Raw genomic sequence first — 15,677 nt, forward strand, 5'->3', positions numbered from 1 at the left:
CTCTGCCACGCAGATGCACCAGTAGCAGGGTATGTCGCCCCCAGAAGAGCTTATCTGTTGCTTGTTAACTGGTGACATAACTCAAACAGGACAAGCTGTCTTGTAGCAAGTTATTTTGGTGCCATGGGATCAACACTCCAGGCTGATAATGAACACCTCACCATGGAAGTGAGGTGAAAGACAAGCTGGAAAGATAAGCTGGATTTCTGACTGACACCTCACTTTACAAACTATAAAAGCGACACCAAACTTTCACAAAGCAGAAGCCTTCTGCACATTTCCTGCAAATGTGTGGAGTTTCTCTCCAGAGCAGGGATGCCTGCTTTGTGGTTACTCCTCTGGAGGTTGAGTGAAAGGACTCTGTGTACACTATTGTCATTTTGGTGGTAAGTTCCATTTGACTCCTAATCTATACTCTTTCTTTTGCAAGCTTTAAAATGAGTACCTTGATATCATGCACTTTTTTGTTTATACTGCGTAGTAACTCTGATTAAGACCTTTTGTCTGCTATTTCCTGTCTGTTCAATAAGTAACTGATTTTATAAATTGACCTGATCTGCCATTCTTAGAACTTGCAGGCCAGAGTGCTTTCTTAAATTTAGCTGTTGCCAAAATCTGAGGCTAAGGCGGGGCTTGCCTGAGGCTCCCACTTGTTCCCTGATATTTTTGGCATAGTCCAAGAAGAGAAACAGACAAAAGGCTTAGCAGATTACCTACGAAGGCACAGTTTTCATATTGAAACTGACGGTCCTTGTCCAGTAAATAACTGGTATGAGTGGGAAAAAATGCAGGAGAAAATAGATGAAAAATGGGGATCACCAAAAGATAAAAAAGGAGAAAGCATTATTTGTAGTGCACTGGCACTATGTTTAAAATCTGCACGGCAATGGAGGGAACAGATGATAAAAGAAAACAGTAATTTGAGAAATGAAATAAAGGACAGAAAACATAGAATTGTCTCTACAATACCAAAATGACCGATTGAAACAACAGTTAAAAGAATCCAAGGGAAAAACAAAAACCTGGGAAGAAAATTTAGAATTTACATTATGGAAAAAACCCAGAGATGATCATATCCCAGGAGCCTGATTTTGGAATGTTTTACGGAATTGGCTAAGTAACTTTTACTTCTTACATTTACATTGTCTGTTCATGGCAGGTCCAGCCTGTGCTTCAACTTAGTGCCGCTCTGAGCCCTCAGTCCGCAGGGGAATGAACATTTTGGGAAGTTCTTACAGCTCTACTTAATGCTTCATGGATTATGATGATTTTCTGAGAGCAGGCTGTCCATCCTGACCTGTTTCCTTCCCTCTCTCTGTCAGACTGTACCTGCGGCAAGGCCGAGGTGAGACCAGGATCTGTAAAATCTGACTCCTTGTCTTCCCAAGGCTGAAGCCTTTTGCTATCAATGCTGATGGAGTGCAAGGTGCTAAAGACTGAAAACTTGTTCTTTTCCCCCTGAATCCCAAGACACTGTGCCCATAACAAGCTCCTTTCTTTGTTGCACCTTAGGGATACTTCCCAAAGCAGCAGGCAGAGGAACCTGAGGGCACACTGAGCACAGCTGGAGATGCTGGGAAGAGATCTCCCTTTGGGCTGTAGTCACAGATTAGGTCAGTGTGGTTCCTTGTGAACATTCCCATAGGACCATATGCTTTGTGTTTTCCAGGATTCCACCATGGACATGGTGCCATAAAATCTTGGTGGCCACAGTTCAGAACTTGGTGAACTTGAAGTAAAGTTGAGGGGTTTATCCACTAAGAGAAGTGGTGATTTATAAATTAAAGCAGAGTGGTATTCCACACTAGGGATTTGGGCTTGGTGCTAGCAGACCCTGTGCCAGATTTCCACTCGGAGACCTATCCAGTGAGGCCACCGCTTCATGTGGAGGAAAAAACCCCAAAGATTCCAGGGTCCAGACTGCTAAACTGCAAGTGAACATCTCCACCTGTGGTGTCTACCAGGGAAAAAAGTATTAGCCAGTCTCCAAGCACTTGTCTATATTCCAGGTAGGCACTCATCTACGGAAATGCCTTTGCTTTAAGTAACCGAGGGATATATGCAGCCAGTATATAACCATGTGTATTTCTGTTCTCAGCCAAATCAAGCTTAGTCTTTTTACTACTTTCCCTCTTGGGAACTTTCTTTACTCGGGATTTTTCTGGGAGGCATCTGTACCATGTCTGTATAATGTAATTAAGATGCATTTGCTGTGCATCCATACGGATGGGCTGCAAGCACAGGGGAAAAAGTCGCACCTTAGAACAGTGCATAAAATGAGATCTCCTTCTATTATTATCACACATTTTTCAGTACATAAAATATATTTAATGGAAACCAAATCATCAAACAGCAAGTAGATTGATAAAGTTCAATGCAGCATCCCTTGTGCCCTGGCTGCAGCAGACACCTGACTGCACATGCGAACGAAATGTGTTTCTGGGGACCAGTTAGTGCTCTGGATACTGATGCTGTCAGAGCTCAAAATCTAAGCTCTCAACAGATAGATCTGAAGAATCTGGAGGAAATGAGACTGCTATCTGATTCCTTCAGCTTCAGGAAGCCACAGTGGCAGATGTCCAAATGTGCAGTCATTCGGCCACAAGATCTTTAACTCACATGACCAACAGTTACTGCAGAAAGAGAAATAAAAATCTGTCAGAGGAAGCTGTTCACAAATAAAGGTCTTCATGCATGGTTCCATGCAAGTTTCTTTATGCTGTTCCTTCCAAACCTTCTGTTTGTGAAGGTCTCATTCATTCAGGTTGCTTTTTCTCTGGCATTTCATCCGCATGTCTTGCATGAAGTTTCTGAAGGCCGGTTCTTCATGACTCTCCTCAGTCACTGGGGGAAGAAACGATAGTTCAGCGCTATTCTACTTTTGTTATTGACAAAAACTAGAGTCAGGATAGTCAGAACAACACAGAACGTCTGTTGGATCCTCACCTACATTACAGGGCAAAGGAAATAAGTGATCCTAAACCTCAATGGAACAGGAGAAGAATGAAGATTAAGTCTGTGAGCTATGTAAGAGAAAAAACACCCTCTAAGAACTTAGAAGATTGCTCCAAGACCATAGTCACATCAAAAGGGAAGAGATCCAAGGGCAGAAACTGTAAGGTCAGAAAGATGACGAAACAGCTGTGCATCAATCAGGGTCAGAGGTCACCGTGTGCCCCAAGCCTAACAAGTCCTCCGTTTTCTGTGTGTTATACACCTATCAATTACTTAAATAGAAAATTTACAATTGAACTTTCACAAAGGTTGGAGAGTGAACAAACATTGCAGGTGGACTTCTGGTATGGATTCTGACACATGTATTTAGGTGACCGAATGTTTGCTTGTTTTCTAGGCTCTCTTTACAGTCCATCCAGGTAAGAAATACAGAGAGGATTTCCTGACTAGATGGGCAGCTTTCAGGCCTCATTCCCTTACCTTCATGGTCAATGTCGTCAGTATCACTCTCCCTCTCTTCTTCCTCTTCATTGAGAGTTCCTCGTGTTAGGATTAGCTCAGAGGGACCCATTGCAGAAGCATCATCGGGTCCTTGAAGGGAAAAGAAATGGTTGTACACAAACCAGCTTGCTAAGGGTACGGTATTGTGAACACTGACAATTTCTATCTGCACATAAACACAGCAATTAACACCTGCTCTGAAAGGACAGAAAACTGCTTGTGGATCCCAAAGACACAGGACAGACTTCATTAGCACATACTTCATGTAAGGAACAGTGTCACTAACAGCACAGCTGTCTCATATTCTAACCTGTTTCACCCTTTCTAAAGTACTTCATTATTTTTAGGATGTCTGCTGCTTTAGCTACACAGCAGTTTCTTCCATGCCTGTGACTAACATAGGAAGAGCTAAGTGTGGCCAATCCCACAGGAACTAAAGCCCCGCTCCTCTAACATGGAGCTGCTTTCACACTTTTGCTGTGAAACAGAGCAGCACTTCTCAGCGCAAACTCTTCAGAAAACTTCTGCAGTGAACTTAATCTTCCTGGTGGGGTACCTGCCAGTGTGCTGCCCTGCACACACACACTGCCCATGTCCTTCCACAAGTGTTCCAGCTGCTCTCTCTTTTGTTTCTCTTGAGCTTCCTCCTGTAGAGAAAGAGTTACATGTGGATTCTGAGAACATTTAAAACACCAGTAGAAAAGTAACCTCACCCAAACTCAGCAGTCTGTCCCCCAGCCAGAGTGCAAAAGTCACGAAGCAGGTCTTATATTACAACTAAGGTTACACAGAGCTTTTGACCAAACATGGACAGCAACCTCCAGTATGGCGGACTTACAGAACATTTTCAGAAGCATCAGGAAGCCAAACTCAGTGCAGCTGTGCCTGCAGAGAACTGTCCTTTGGACAGCTAGGACTCAAGGTGAGCAGAGCTACTGATTTTGGCACTGCAAATCAGTCTCTGTTACTAAGTCAAACCAGTACACTTCACTGGTACAGAGAGATACAGGGATACCCTCAACAAATCACTCGAGAATTTATTTTCAAGAACTCTCTATCCTCCTGAATGGAAGATACAAAATTATTTCCCAATCATTTTCTCACAATTAGCTCAAATATTAGCACTAAAGCAGCCAACAATATGTGTTTTATAAACATCTTTATTCTTGTAAAGATATGCTCCACCACATCTAGGAAAAAAAGGCAGATAGCAGACTTCTTCAGGACAGGAGTTTTCCCACACTGAGTATGACTAGTAAATGAAATGTTAGACCCTCTCAACTTAAAGGCAATTGTGTGCATAAAAGTAACCTCAAGATACACTACCCGGGCGTACGTTAGCTAAAAACACTTACCAGTGTTTTTCTCAGGCGCTCATATTCTGGACGATATTCTCTGAAAAGATAGAGTGCATTCAGTCTGAATCAACACATGATTTATATTAAGTAAGGATCATCTCAGAAGCTTCCTTCCTATCCCAAAAAAAGTTTTCTCTAGGCTTTCATGTTTAAGAGACATTTCAGAAGGACTAACAGTACTTTTCACCCAGATTTGGACTCTGAAACCAACAGATGCAAAATAAGTGAACATACTTAATTGAAACAGCAACAGTTCAAACCTTGATCACTGTATGGAATTAGAAAAAAATATTACTTCACATATTTGATGGCACAGATAGCTTTTGCTTTTCCTCTGTACAGCTAACACAAAAATTCACTTCTGAATAGTTCCTTTTCACTGCCACTTTTTATGCTGATGCTTGAAGTTTATTAGAAACCCTAAACTACCTTGGCTAAGAAAAGTGTAGAGTCCTTCAAACCAAAGGAGTTTCAAATCAATACCTTCAGGAAGTGTTCACTGGGTTAACTATCCCCTTACCTCTCATATTCATCCACAGCTTTAGAAAGCTGGATAAAAAACTCATCCAGTCCTGTGCCGAGCACTGCAGAAACACCAACCACCTGCAAAAGAAACCACACACCAGAACTGGAGAGTAACCAAACCAGTTTCTAACAACAAATAATTACTAATCTAATGATAGCCATTTAATCAGCACAGTGGCATAGGAATGTGCAGTAACACTTCTGCTTCTATCCATCCTGCTTTCAAACTCTTTCTCCACTTGCTGTTCATGTTTTTTACCTCTGTTTTTTGGTTGTTGCTGGTTTTCTGTTTGGTGAGTTGTTGCGGTATTTTGGGGGGGTGTCTCTTCGGGGAAGGGGCTTTGTTTGGGTTTTTTTAACAAGTTGGGCATTTCAAGAGAAAGTCAGGTCTTTCTGTTGCTTACTTGTTTACTGTTAATAATCCAATCTGCACCTAGGGTTATAAGTAGTTAGTATGTATCAGTGTACTAGAATTAAGAGAGCAAAATAGACAAGAACTGACCTTCTGGCTCTGAAATTACGGCTAGTAATTACGGCTAATAAATAAATTATTTATTACATCTAATAAATTACGGCTAATTTTATGTAGCCACAGCACATTTTATGAAGTCCCCAGTCCAACCCCAGAACAGCAAGAGGTGGAGAATTTAATCAGTTACTACGGCAATACATTCAACATGCACATCTCCTTCCTAATTTGAACTTGTCTATCATTACACTTCTGGCCATTTGTTCTGCTTGTATTAAATCAATTACCTAAAAATACATTTCATTAGGACTATTACTGGCCAGAATCAATCATCTTCTAATGAAAGCTCTTCCTGTTTTTCAAAAGCAAGACAGTCTCAACTACTCACTTTCAAACGGAAGACTCTTTGCAATACAGCCTTGCACTTGATCATTAATACAAACATGAGACAGCTCTCCAAAGGATTTTAAGCATTATAATATGGTGACATATATTGTTTTTTATACTTTCCCTGCACTTAAGTACAAGCTGCAGTCTATGCTATAATCGTTGTATGACCTGCTCTCTAGTCCAGTGTTCTAACAGCTCTGATATGCAGAGAAATATGACCTAATTAACAAGTAAGGAACAGGAAGTACTTTAATTCTGTGTATGGCACCACTACAATCCCTTTTGAAATTCTGTATATTGTTCCACATAGAACACTTACCATACTTTTGTTCTGGCTACATTATCATTACCTATCTGAATGGAATCACTTATTTTCATTGTCTTTCTTTTAATATCCATAAAGCCAAGAAGGCTTGCTTTTACTTTAGCAAAAGCTGATGACAAATACAATTAGCTGAAACCTTTAGCGCAGACTATGGGATCAGTAACAGCCTCCAATGCATAGGGTTTCCTGAGGAACTGAATTATTTTGTCCTCTCAAAACCTGGTTAAGTGGGGAAAAAAACCTCCAACTTCTTCTTGCCCAAGCAAATATGGGGGGTGGGGGGGAGAGGGTGTTTGTTTGGGTTTGAGATTCTTTCCGTTCTTCCCATGTACTGAATTGCACAACTGTACTAGACACTTTCTGAACCAGGAAGATCACCTCAGACAGGAAACGCTGCAACAAAGAATGCTGCCTCTTACCAGCCTATCTTAGCTTTCTTCTCACGATTAATCACAATTCAGTATTAAATTATTCAGGCTGCCAATCAGCGTGACAAGTTACTAAAGTTACTGTGTTCAAATTAGCAAATCCTCAACATGGCTCATCAACAGACTACAGTTCAAAAGGGCAGTGCAAAGACCCTTTACGGAAGGACAGAATGGTTACGGTTGGATGATACCTCTGGAGATTATCTAGTCCAACTTCTCTGTTCAAAAGGCAGAATTAACTAGAACAGGTTGCTCTCGACTTTGTCTCCAGGGATGGAGACTTCACAATTTCTCTGGACCATCTGTTCCAGTGCTCAATCACTAAAAATGAAGTAACTTTTTCTCCTCTTTTCCTGCATTTCACTTTGTGTCTATTGCCTCTTTTCCTTTCCCTGAGCACCAGTGAACAGCGTCTGCCTTTTGCCTTCCCTACACTCTACTCCCACCCTACATCAAAAACACTATTCTTGAGCTTTCTCTTCTCCAGGCTTATGAGAGGTGATAAACAAAAAGAAGATTCATACCTTCAGTGAACTGTAAAATTCATCTAACACTAAACTCATAGAACGCGTCAGGTTACTGACATAGGAGGTCTCTTGATTCAGGGCATCCTGAAAAGTCTCAAAGTCCTGCATCCATTCCACTGCGAAACTGTGGTCAATTATGTCAGTCTGGAAGGAGAAGGGAAAATATTCAGAAGTAATAATCTTAGCCGTAGTCTGTTAAGTGCTCAAATAAAAAAAATCCATGTTTCAAAATGTTCATCTTTTCAAAATACTCAGCCCTGGTCTGAAGTTTCGCAAGTTCTGTTTTTATCAAACCAGCTACATGAATACTTGAAAAGAAGACAAACAACCGCCCAGGCTTAAGAAGGCAACAACTGTCTAAGGAAACAATCGCGGGTCTAAAGCCTTATATGATTTACTGGAAAGGAGCATTCAAAAATTGCATACTGTACAATAATGTTTACAGTGTAAATAGTAGATCAGTGTAAAGAGTAGGTGTAAATAGTATGATTGAAGCCAGACAAGAACAGTCCTCACTGAAATCCTAAGCTTTCCTGATTGCTTGGGGGCTGGGGGAGCAAGTGCCACTTCCACACTGGGTAGCAGCCCATGGGGTGTCTATAAACGTGAGCTGTGTTCCGACCCAAAGAAGTTATAACCCAAACTCAGTGCAAGACAGTGGACACAAGCAGGTGAGATGGTTCCACAACTTTACATGGATTCATATGCACACAGTCTGAAGAGTTTCATAAACATCTTACCACATGCATATCCACTCTTAGCACAATATGAGGTGCCTAAAACTCTGATATATTTCATTTTCCTGCACCAGTGGGAAGGAGGAAGATGAAGTACTGCCTAGCATTACTCAAGAGATTTGAGACAGAACTGAATCCACCAAGGGCCAAAGCCCAAGTACTTAGAATTCTATAAATAAAATTAAATCACCTCTACAAATTGCTTTTTTTTCCCCTCTGCAAATCTTAAAATTCTAAAATCTGTTTGTCACTGCACATGTATCAGTTGCCCAGGATTCTTCCATTCTTATTAAGAGTAAATTTTTAAAAATTAAATTTAATTACATTTTGCTAAAAATTCTTAAAATGTTGTTGCCTTTACTCGTTAGAAAAGGCAAACATGAAATTAAAATAAGGTTTGAAGTTATGAATCCTAAGCCTCGGGCCTACCTTTCCTTACATATACTGATCAAATCCCACTTCTTTTAGTCTCTTAAAAGGTGTATTTTCTTAAGAGAGAACGACTTTCCTACATTGTGCCTTTTTCTATGGAAAAAAAAAGCTTAGGAGCTTATTCTAAAATTACTGTCTAGAGTTAGAAAGAAAACAGTGTACAAAATCTTGCTCAGTAAGCAAGCAGGTATCAAAGATATGCATGGTTTGGGTCACTGGGCAGATGGGCAGAGTTGGGGCACAGTAGACACTAATGCTAGTTGGCTGGTGTGAGGAAAAATGTCACAGTCAAGGCACGGCCTATGGGAAATGTATGTGTGTGCACACGGAGCTTGCTGTGTTGGGGATCAAATACAAATTATGTCTGTGGGGAGCAGCACTCACACCAAAAATCTAATGGGATTATTTTAATATCTGAAATGATTATGTTTAAAGAGACAGCTGTTAAGCTCAAAAGCATTCCTTTAAGGCTGCAAGTGCATTACACAACAGTGGATGTGTATCTTTAGACTAGTGTCTGCCTCCCAGCAAATACTGGATCAAACATCTCTTGCTAAGTTTTGCCTGGTACAATATGTGGGATTCCTTCCTCAAAACATGCAGGTGTTACACCATTCCCACTGTGAGTCAGCCTGCTGCTGAGCAGAAACAACACTGAAGACAAATGTTCTGTGGAAACAGGGAGTATAAGAGCAGATTCCATAATGACCTCCCCCTTACATTACAGAGTTAAGTTTCCCTATAGCCCAGGCTTAAGGTCCAAAACATGTTTCAAAGTGTTAGTATCCTCTCTGACTTGAGAGTTTGGGTGCAACTGCCCATCCCTGATTATTCTTGTGCATTTGGATACCAGATTAAAGACCTCTTTTAGATTTGGTTGTCAGCCTGCAGCCCCCTCTGTCTCTGTTTTCTAGAAAAATCTATTATTGTGGTAAAACAAAAACACCACAGCAAAGAAGCTAAGCAGAACAATATCCCACTAGGAAATGGAAACCAAAGCTTTAACTTACTTTGTTCATAACTACGATGAAAGGTAGCTTTGTCTTGTACAGGATACTGGGCAGGGAGACACAAAATAAAAAGTTTAACATTAATTTAAAACTCACTAGAATAGAAAGCAAGTTAAGCATAAGGCAGACAAGACTTGTGCAAAACTGAATACATTCGATATCGAAAGATAATTATTTTCCTCTGCACCAATCAGAATGTAATTTTCACCCAGGTCCTGCTTACAATCGTTGAACAAAATATGCCTCCCCAAGACATAAGCACACATCTGTGAGACAGAAAATCTCTGACACACCTGTAGATACAAAAATTTTGCTAGCAAGGATTTTCTTGCTATTTTCTAAGTCCGTGAGAGACTTTTCTCTCTCACAGAAGAGGTAGCAGAGTATGTAAACAACCAAGCCACCTGCAACCTTGAAAAGTCTTGTTTATGGTATAGTAGAAAAATATTTTGACAAGGGATGTTTTAGGATTTTGGCCAATCACCCCAAGGGGTGGCTGGTCCTTTGTCCAATTAGACTATGAAGAAAAAAGTCTGTAAAAGAGTTTGTAAAATAATTAAATAAATCAATCTTGCTGCGCAATTCCTGCCTGCTGGATCTTCTCTCCTCCTCCTCCCTATGGCTGCGGGACACAGTGATATACCCTAGGGCCTAGGCCTGCGGTAATACACACCCAGTTGATTTTGGTTACCATTTTCTATGACTCTCAGACCCCAGTTTTTAACTCCCTTTGCATTTTGCATTTGACTCAGACCTCAGGTTCTAAGAGACTGTGAACTCAGCGATGAATTCAAATAACACAGAACATCTATAAAGAAAAACTACATTGACACAAGAGCTCACACATTCATTTCACCGTATACGTGCTATCGCCTTTTGCTCAAACTAATGTCAGAAAATGAAGCATGCAATAAGACACGTTTTGAGCACTATTACAGTGATACAGCTCCTGACCTTGGTACAAGGATTGTGAGGGGTTTTGAAAACCTTTTACCAACATTTGCCATGAATTATGACAGCTCTGGCTATGCTGATCATTCCATAGGTATTTTGTCCCTGATTTAACATGAAAGAAAACAGATAAATTCATGTCTGAGAAAAAATACTATAAATCAGTAACTCTTTGCTATGCTGAACTCAAAACAAATCTTGAAGAATCTCTTAAAGTACCAATAACATCAAAAAATAGAGTAAGAAACTACGTATTTACATGAAGGAGCTTAAACTAGACTATCTTGATACGTCTTAGAGAAATGGGTTTATAAGCAATAGGCAATGTTAAATCTATTGTAACTAGCATCCATCACGCCAAGGTCTCATGGACTATTTAATGCTTTCAGTGGGAGTTTTGAGCCAATGACCTCCAGATGTCCCCTGACACCTAAATTATTCTGCTTTTTCAATGAGAAAATCACTAAGAGAATAACCAAGCCAGTAGATTAAGTGGATATGAGACATCCAAGTGCAAAACTAACCGCACCCTGGACTGCATCAAAAGCAGCATGGGCAGCAGGGTGAGGAAGGTGATTCTCCCTTTGTTCTCATCCCATCTGGACATCCAGCTCTGGAAACCATGGTACAAGAAACACATGGACCTGTAAAGTGGGCCCGCAGGAGCCCATCAGACGACTGGAAGGACTCTCCTATGGAGACAGGCCAGAGAGTTGGGATTGTTCAGCCTGGAGAAGGCTTCAGGGAAGCTTTACTGCAGCTTTTCAGTATACAAAGAGGTTTTTAAGAAAAACGGAGAGTGACTTTTTACCAAGGGTTGTAGTGACAGGACAAGGGATAATGGTTTTAAGCTGAAAGGGACATGCTGACAAATTTTTTCATGATGACAGTGCAAAGATATTGGAGCACACTGCACAGGGAAGCTGTGGTTGCCCCATCCTTGCAAGTGTTCAAGGCCAGGTTGGATGGAGCTTCGAGCAACCTGGTCTAGTGGAAGGTATCCCTGCCCACAGAACAGAGCATGGACTAAATGGCCCTTAAAGGTCCCTTTAAACCCAAACCATTCCATGATTCCCCTCCACAATAACTACCAAAGAGACACAACAATTGAAGCAGATGGGGTGCATTTCCAGCTTTTCTTACCTGCAGGCATACAGCATGTTGGACATAAAAGTGATAGGGTTAGTACTGCGAGAGGTGTCCATTACGTAGACAACAACTGAAGGAAAAGAGGAAGCCTGGGAACACAAAGTAAAAGACAGTTTAATTAGAAGCTCACTGCTCAACAGACAGGTCATTCACACAACTTCACTGTCCAGTCATGTCAGAAGCACTTACCAAGGCCTCAGTTATGATGGTTCCTGATGCTGACCAAGTAAATACCTCAATTTGCCCTGGTGTGTCAATAATAACATACCTGGTAAGAAGTTACCCCCAAACAACAATAAGGGAAAATTAGTCAAGCACAGGGTCCTGTTCTGACTAGATTATCACCAGCATACAATGGTAAATGACATGGTTATTCTTTAAGAGATGAGAAAAGCTTCTCCCAAACACCAAAGAGATTTATGGGCATGCCTGAAAATCTCCTGTGTTAATTTTGTAACTAAGAAGCATGTACTCTCAGGAGTTGAAGGCATCAACTTGACAGACAGTTAGTAGTGCAAAATATTCAGAAAAATAATTAATTGCTGCCTATTTGAACAGTGTGTGAGAGAAAATGATAGTCCAATGGAAGACAAGAAAAGCAGAACTGTAATAAGCAGGCTTTTTTTTGGATGTATCCAAACAAAATCTAGTTTATCCATTCTATCCGCTTTTCTACATAAAATTTATATCAAGGCTGAAAAAGCCAACTAGAAATTATTCAGAGAAGCTTTTTAGAATTTCGCGATTTTCCCACAATGATGCCAGAAAAGCACAACTCAGTAGAATGTACTCACTTGGATGCATTTTGTCTTTTTTCAATAAACTTCATCACCTGATTGAAAAGGCAGAAGTATATTTTGTATTTAGGCTCACAACAGGAAACTTTCATCTTCATTTCATAGCAGAAACTACATCAACTTGCACAGCTGCAGGTGTATATTAAAAGGTTAAAGTCTTTACACTTTTCAGAGTGTGAAAACGCCCTACTAAGGAGGGGTGAAAAATGCTCAGACGCTGCATAGGTCAAAGATAACCTTGATTTTGTGTGTTCTAGTACCTGGCTAAAGAAATTAGTACCTGGCTAGAGGCAGCTGTTCCCTGCCTTTTCACCAAGAGATTGTCTCAATATCTGACATCAGTCCCCACCCCAGAGCTGATTTAGTGTTACGATTTAGGAGGTCTGTCAATTATCAAATAACCCCAGGAAAATTTAACAGGTTTCCAGAAGTGAGCTTCCCTACTGCAAAACCAGAGCATTCACATGAAAGATTTTATAGTAAATGTGGTGCAACAACAGTCCTATACAAAGACTGAAGAATGCTCTGTACATGTGGCTTCTTAATTTTACTTTAAAAAAAGCTGAAAAACTGAAATCTCTCATATGAAAACTAGTGTGCTCTGACAGCATTGTAAAATACATGGTTCTGTATGGAGAGTAACTCCCCAAAAATATTAGAAGGCTAACCAAACACAGTGACCTCTGAGACTCGACATACACAAAACCCCCCCAGTCTCCCAGCACAGCATCATAGGAACAGCACATAGAAACAACCTTGTACCTGGTCAAATCTTGTAGCAAAGAGATTGAGAGAAGTCACTATTCCGCCATTTGGGCCTAGCCCATATCTGATGCTTCATTTAGGAAAGCAGATGGTTATGCAGACCCCAGAGGTCTTCTTTCTCAACTCTGACAACAGATGCACACTGGAAACCTTGAGATCAAGAGACAGCAGCCCTAATACATGATTACGTCTTCTAAGTCATTCAGCAAGGTAACAAATACTCTCTTACCCAAACATGTGTGATTGACAGAAGGAAGAGGGGCTATGTGGCTTCTCCTTGCGATTTTTGCTTTAACTGCACAAGAACCAGCATTGACTCATAACATACTGTCTTCTCTATCACTACTCTCAATATCCAAACATGAGGCCAGATATCCCCTTTAGGCCCCTATTAACAAGACAGAGAAACTCCAGTAATGGCTAACAGACACAGTGAAGCAAATAATGCACTTACATATTAATTTGAAACTCATATTTAGGATGCTTTGCTGATAACCCCAAATCAAACAACAGCCAAAATCCAGAATCCTATCCCCCACCACCCTTATTCTTGTCTAAAATACTGAATTTAAGAGTCATACTTGCAAGTCAAAACCAAAGACTGTGTACCGCCTCCATCTGCACAAGCCATTACATAAGAGACCAAGGACCTCCACGGCCCTCTGGAAGTGCAGCCACTTTAGTGTAATGTTACTGCACTACAGTCACCAACACTGTGAGCAAGAGCAAACACCCCGATGTCCCTGAGATTCAGAGAGACAACAGTGCTTTGATTATGGTCAAATGGAGAAATAGTTTTCTCCATCTACTACAGGCAAGTGGGAATTTCCATATTAGTTTATGACAAATAAAATTAGACTAGTTATAACATAGGGGAAAGGCTGTTAGCTTCAACAAAAAAAAAAATCTACCTAAGAAGTATCAAATCTTGTAGAACACACATTCCTAACATCACATGCAAGAAATACACAGTCAAAACCTCTTGATCTTCACACACCACTCTGCATTAGTGCAATCTCCCCCCCCTCCTGCTCCTTCATCACAGTGTGCATGGGACAGCTTATTTTCAAAAACTTAAAATTTCAAATATCATTATTTAGACAAAAAAAGGATACTGTTTCATAACTTCTTTGTACTTCACAGTGTCCCTGATATCTAGGGGAGAAAGACATAATAAGCAGTTTTCCAACCCCCAACTGGTTACCATCAGCTAACAAAGCATACCTACCTATCTGCATTACTAGAGAGCCAGCACTGGAACAGATACTCCCATCATTCCTCTGACATCAGCAAAACAACTTACGTACCCACAATGTCTTTCTTATCCTTTGGAGAGGCTGGCTGGCGTACTTCACAGAGTGTAAGAGACAGGATTGTCACAAAACCAGGGATTGGTATGCTCTTTGGAACAGCTAAACATAAGATCTGTTTCATTGCTAAAATATTTTCTCTAAAATTCGTGTCTCTTAAAGTGCTTTAAAAAGCTGTTTGTTGGTAGCATATGTGGATGTAGGGAACCAGATCAAATCTGCTAATATTTCCATCACTGACAAAAAAAAAGCCTCCGGAACCCAAACACCTCCAATCACACCAGATGATATAAAAAATGTAAAAACGCGTTGGAAGGATGGCTTTGGTTCTAAAAATACCAGTATCAGCGACTGTTTGGACAAAAGAGCTACGATAAAAAAAAAAAAGGTCTCCAAGTCCTTCTTGTATTAGAACTTGGACTCTGTTATGGGAACACAAGCAGCCCAGCTGAACACCTCACGTATCCGCCTCCGCGGAACATATGAAAAGCACTCTCCGCAAACCGGTTCTGTGTCTATTTATGGCCCTACGTACTTGCTCTCTCCTGGCGGACTCCAGGCCGCTCCTCCAGCCCTGGCCCACCCGTCCCGCAGGGCGCAGCACTCACCGATGTTGGCGGGGAAAGGGAGGTTGTGCACGGCAGGGTCCAGGTTGATCACGTACGGAGGGCAGCGCTGCCCGTGCAGGTGGGCGGCCAGGCGCTGCGGAGACACGGGGAGGTGTCAGGCCCCGCTGGGCACGGAGGTAGCCCCGGGGGCAGCCGGCGACTCCTCGAGACCCCTCGCGACTCCCGCAGCCTCCCAAGGCCGCGGCCTTCCTCACCTGCACAAAGGTGGTTTTTCCGGAGCCGGCCATGCCCAGCACTAGCACACACACCGGGGCCGCCGCCGCAGCTCCCGCCGCCGCTGCCATCTTCCCAGAGCCCACTTGTCCTTCCGGGGCGGGGGGCGGCTGCGGTCTCGACGTGACGCGCACGGACCCGGTTGTGGCCCCGCTGCCGCCCGGGACGCACCGCGGGCCCGCGCGGCCTCTTGGCGCTGCACGGCC

The 15,677-nt window shown here is 41.7% G+C and overlaps 1 protein-coding gene across 1 annotated transcript; it reads right to left on the reverse strand.

Annotated features, from left to right (window-relative positions):
* Positions 1–2,272: 2,272 nt before the first annotated feature.
* On the reverse strand, positions 2,273–15,634 carry GPN1 (GPN-loop GTPase 1). The gene is made up of 15 exons (XM_048296460.1): positions 15,453–15,634; positions 15,238–15,331; positions 14,435–14,474; positions 13,317–13,383; positions 12,552–12,589; positions 11,947–12,025; positions 11,752–11,846; positions 9,658–9,703; positions 7,476–7,622; positions 5,335–5,417; positions 4,812–4,851; positions 4,013–4,103; positions 3,436–3,546; positions 2,735–2,844; positions 2,273–2,633 (listed from the first exon to the last, which is right to left on the reverse strand). Exons 1-14 carry the CDS (start codon positions 15,540–15,542, stop codon positions 2,753–2,755), a joined length of 1,113 nt encoding a protein of 370 aa, XP_048152417.1. The 5' UTR covers positions 15,543–15,634; the 3' UTR covers positions 2,273–2,633; positions 2,735–2,752.
* Positions 15,635–15,677: the final 43 nt, after the last annotated feature.

The sequence above is a fragment of the Corvus hawaiiensis genome, chromosome 3 (genome assembly GCF_020740725.1).
Source record: "Corvus hawaiiensis isolate bCorHaw1 chromosome 3, bCorHaw1.pri.cur, whole genome shotgun sequence".
Classification (NCBI taxonomy): Eukaryota; Metazoa; Chordata; class Aves; order Passeriformes; family Corvidae; genus Corvus; species Corvus hawaiiensis.

Bases quoted from the DNA above. Each gene is read 5' to 3' on its own strand.
- GPN1 (XM_048296460.1), bottom strand. From the start codon at position 15,542: ATGGCAGCGGCGGCGGGAGCTGCGGCGGCGGCCCCGGTGTGTGTGCTA. The intron at 15,332-15,452 runs GTGAGGAAGGCC...GTGTCTCCGCAG, and splicing joins GAAAAACCACCTTTGTGCAG to CGCCTGGCCGCCCACCTGCA. The intron at 12,590-13,316 runs GTACAAGGTTGT...CTTTTCAATCAG, and splicing joins TTGCTACAAGATTTGACCAG to GTGATGAAGTTTATTGAAAA.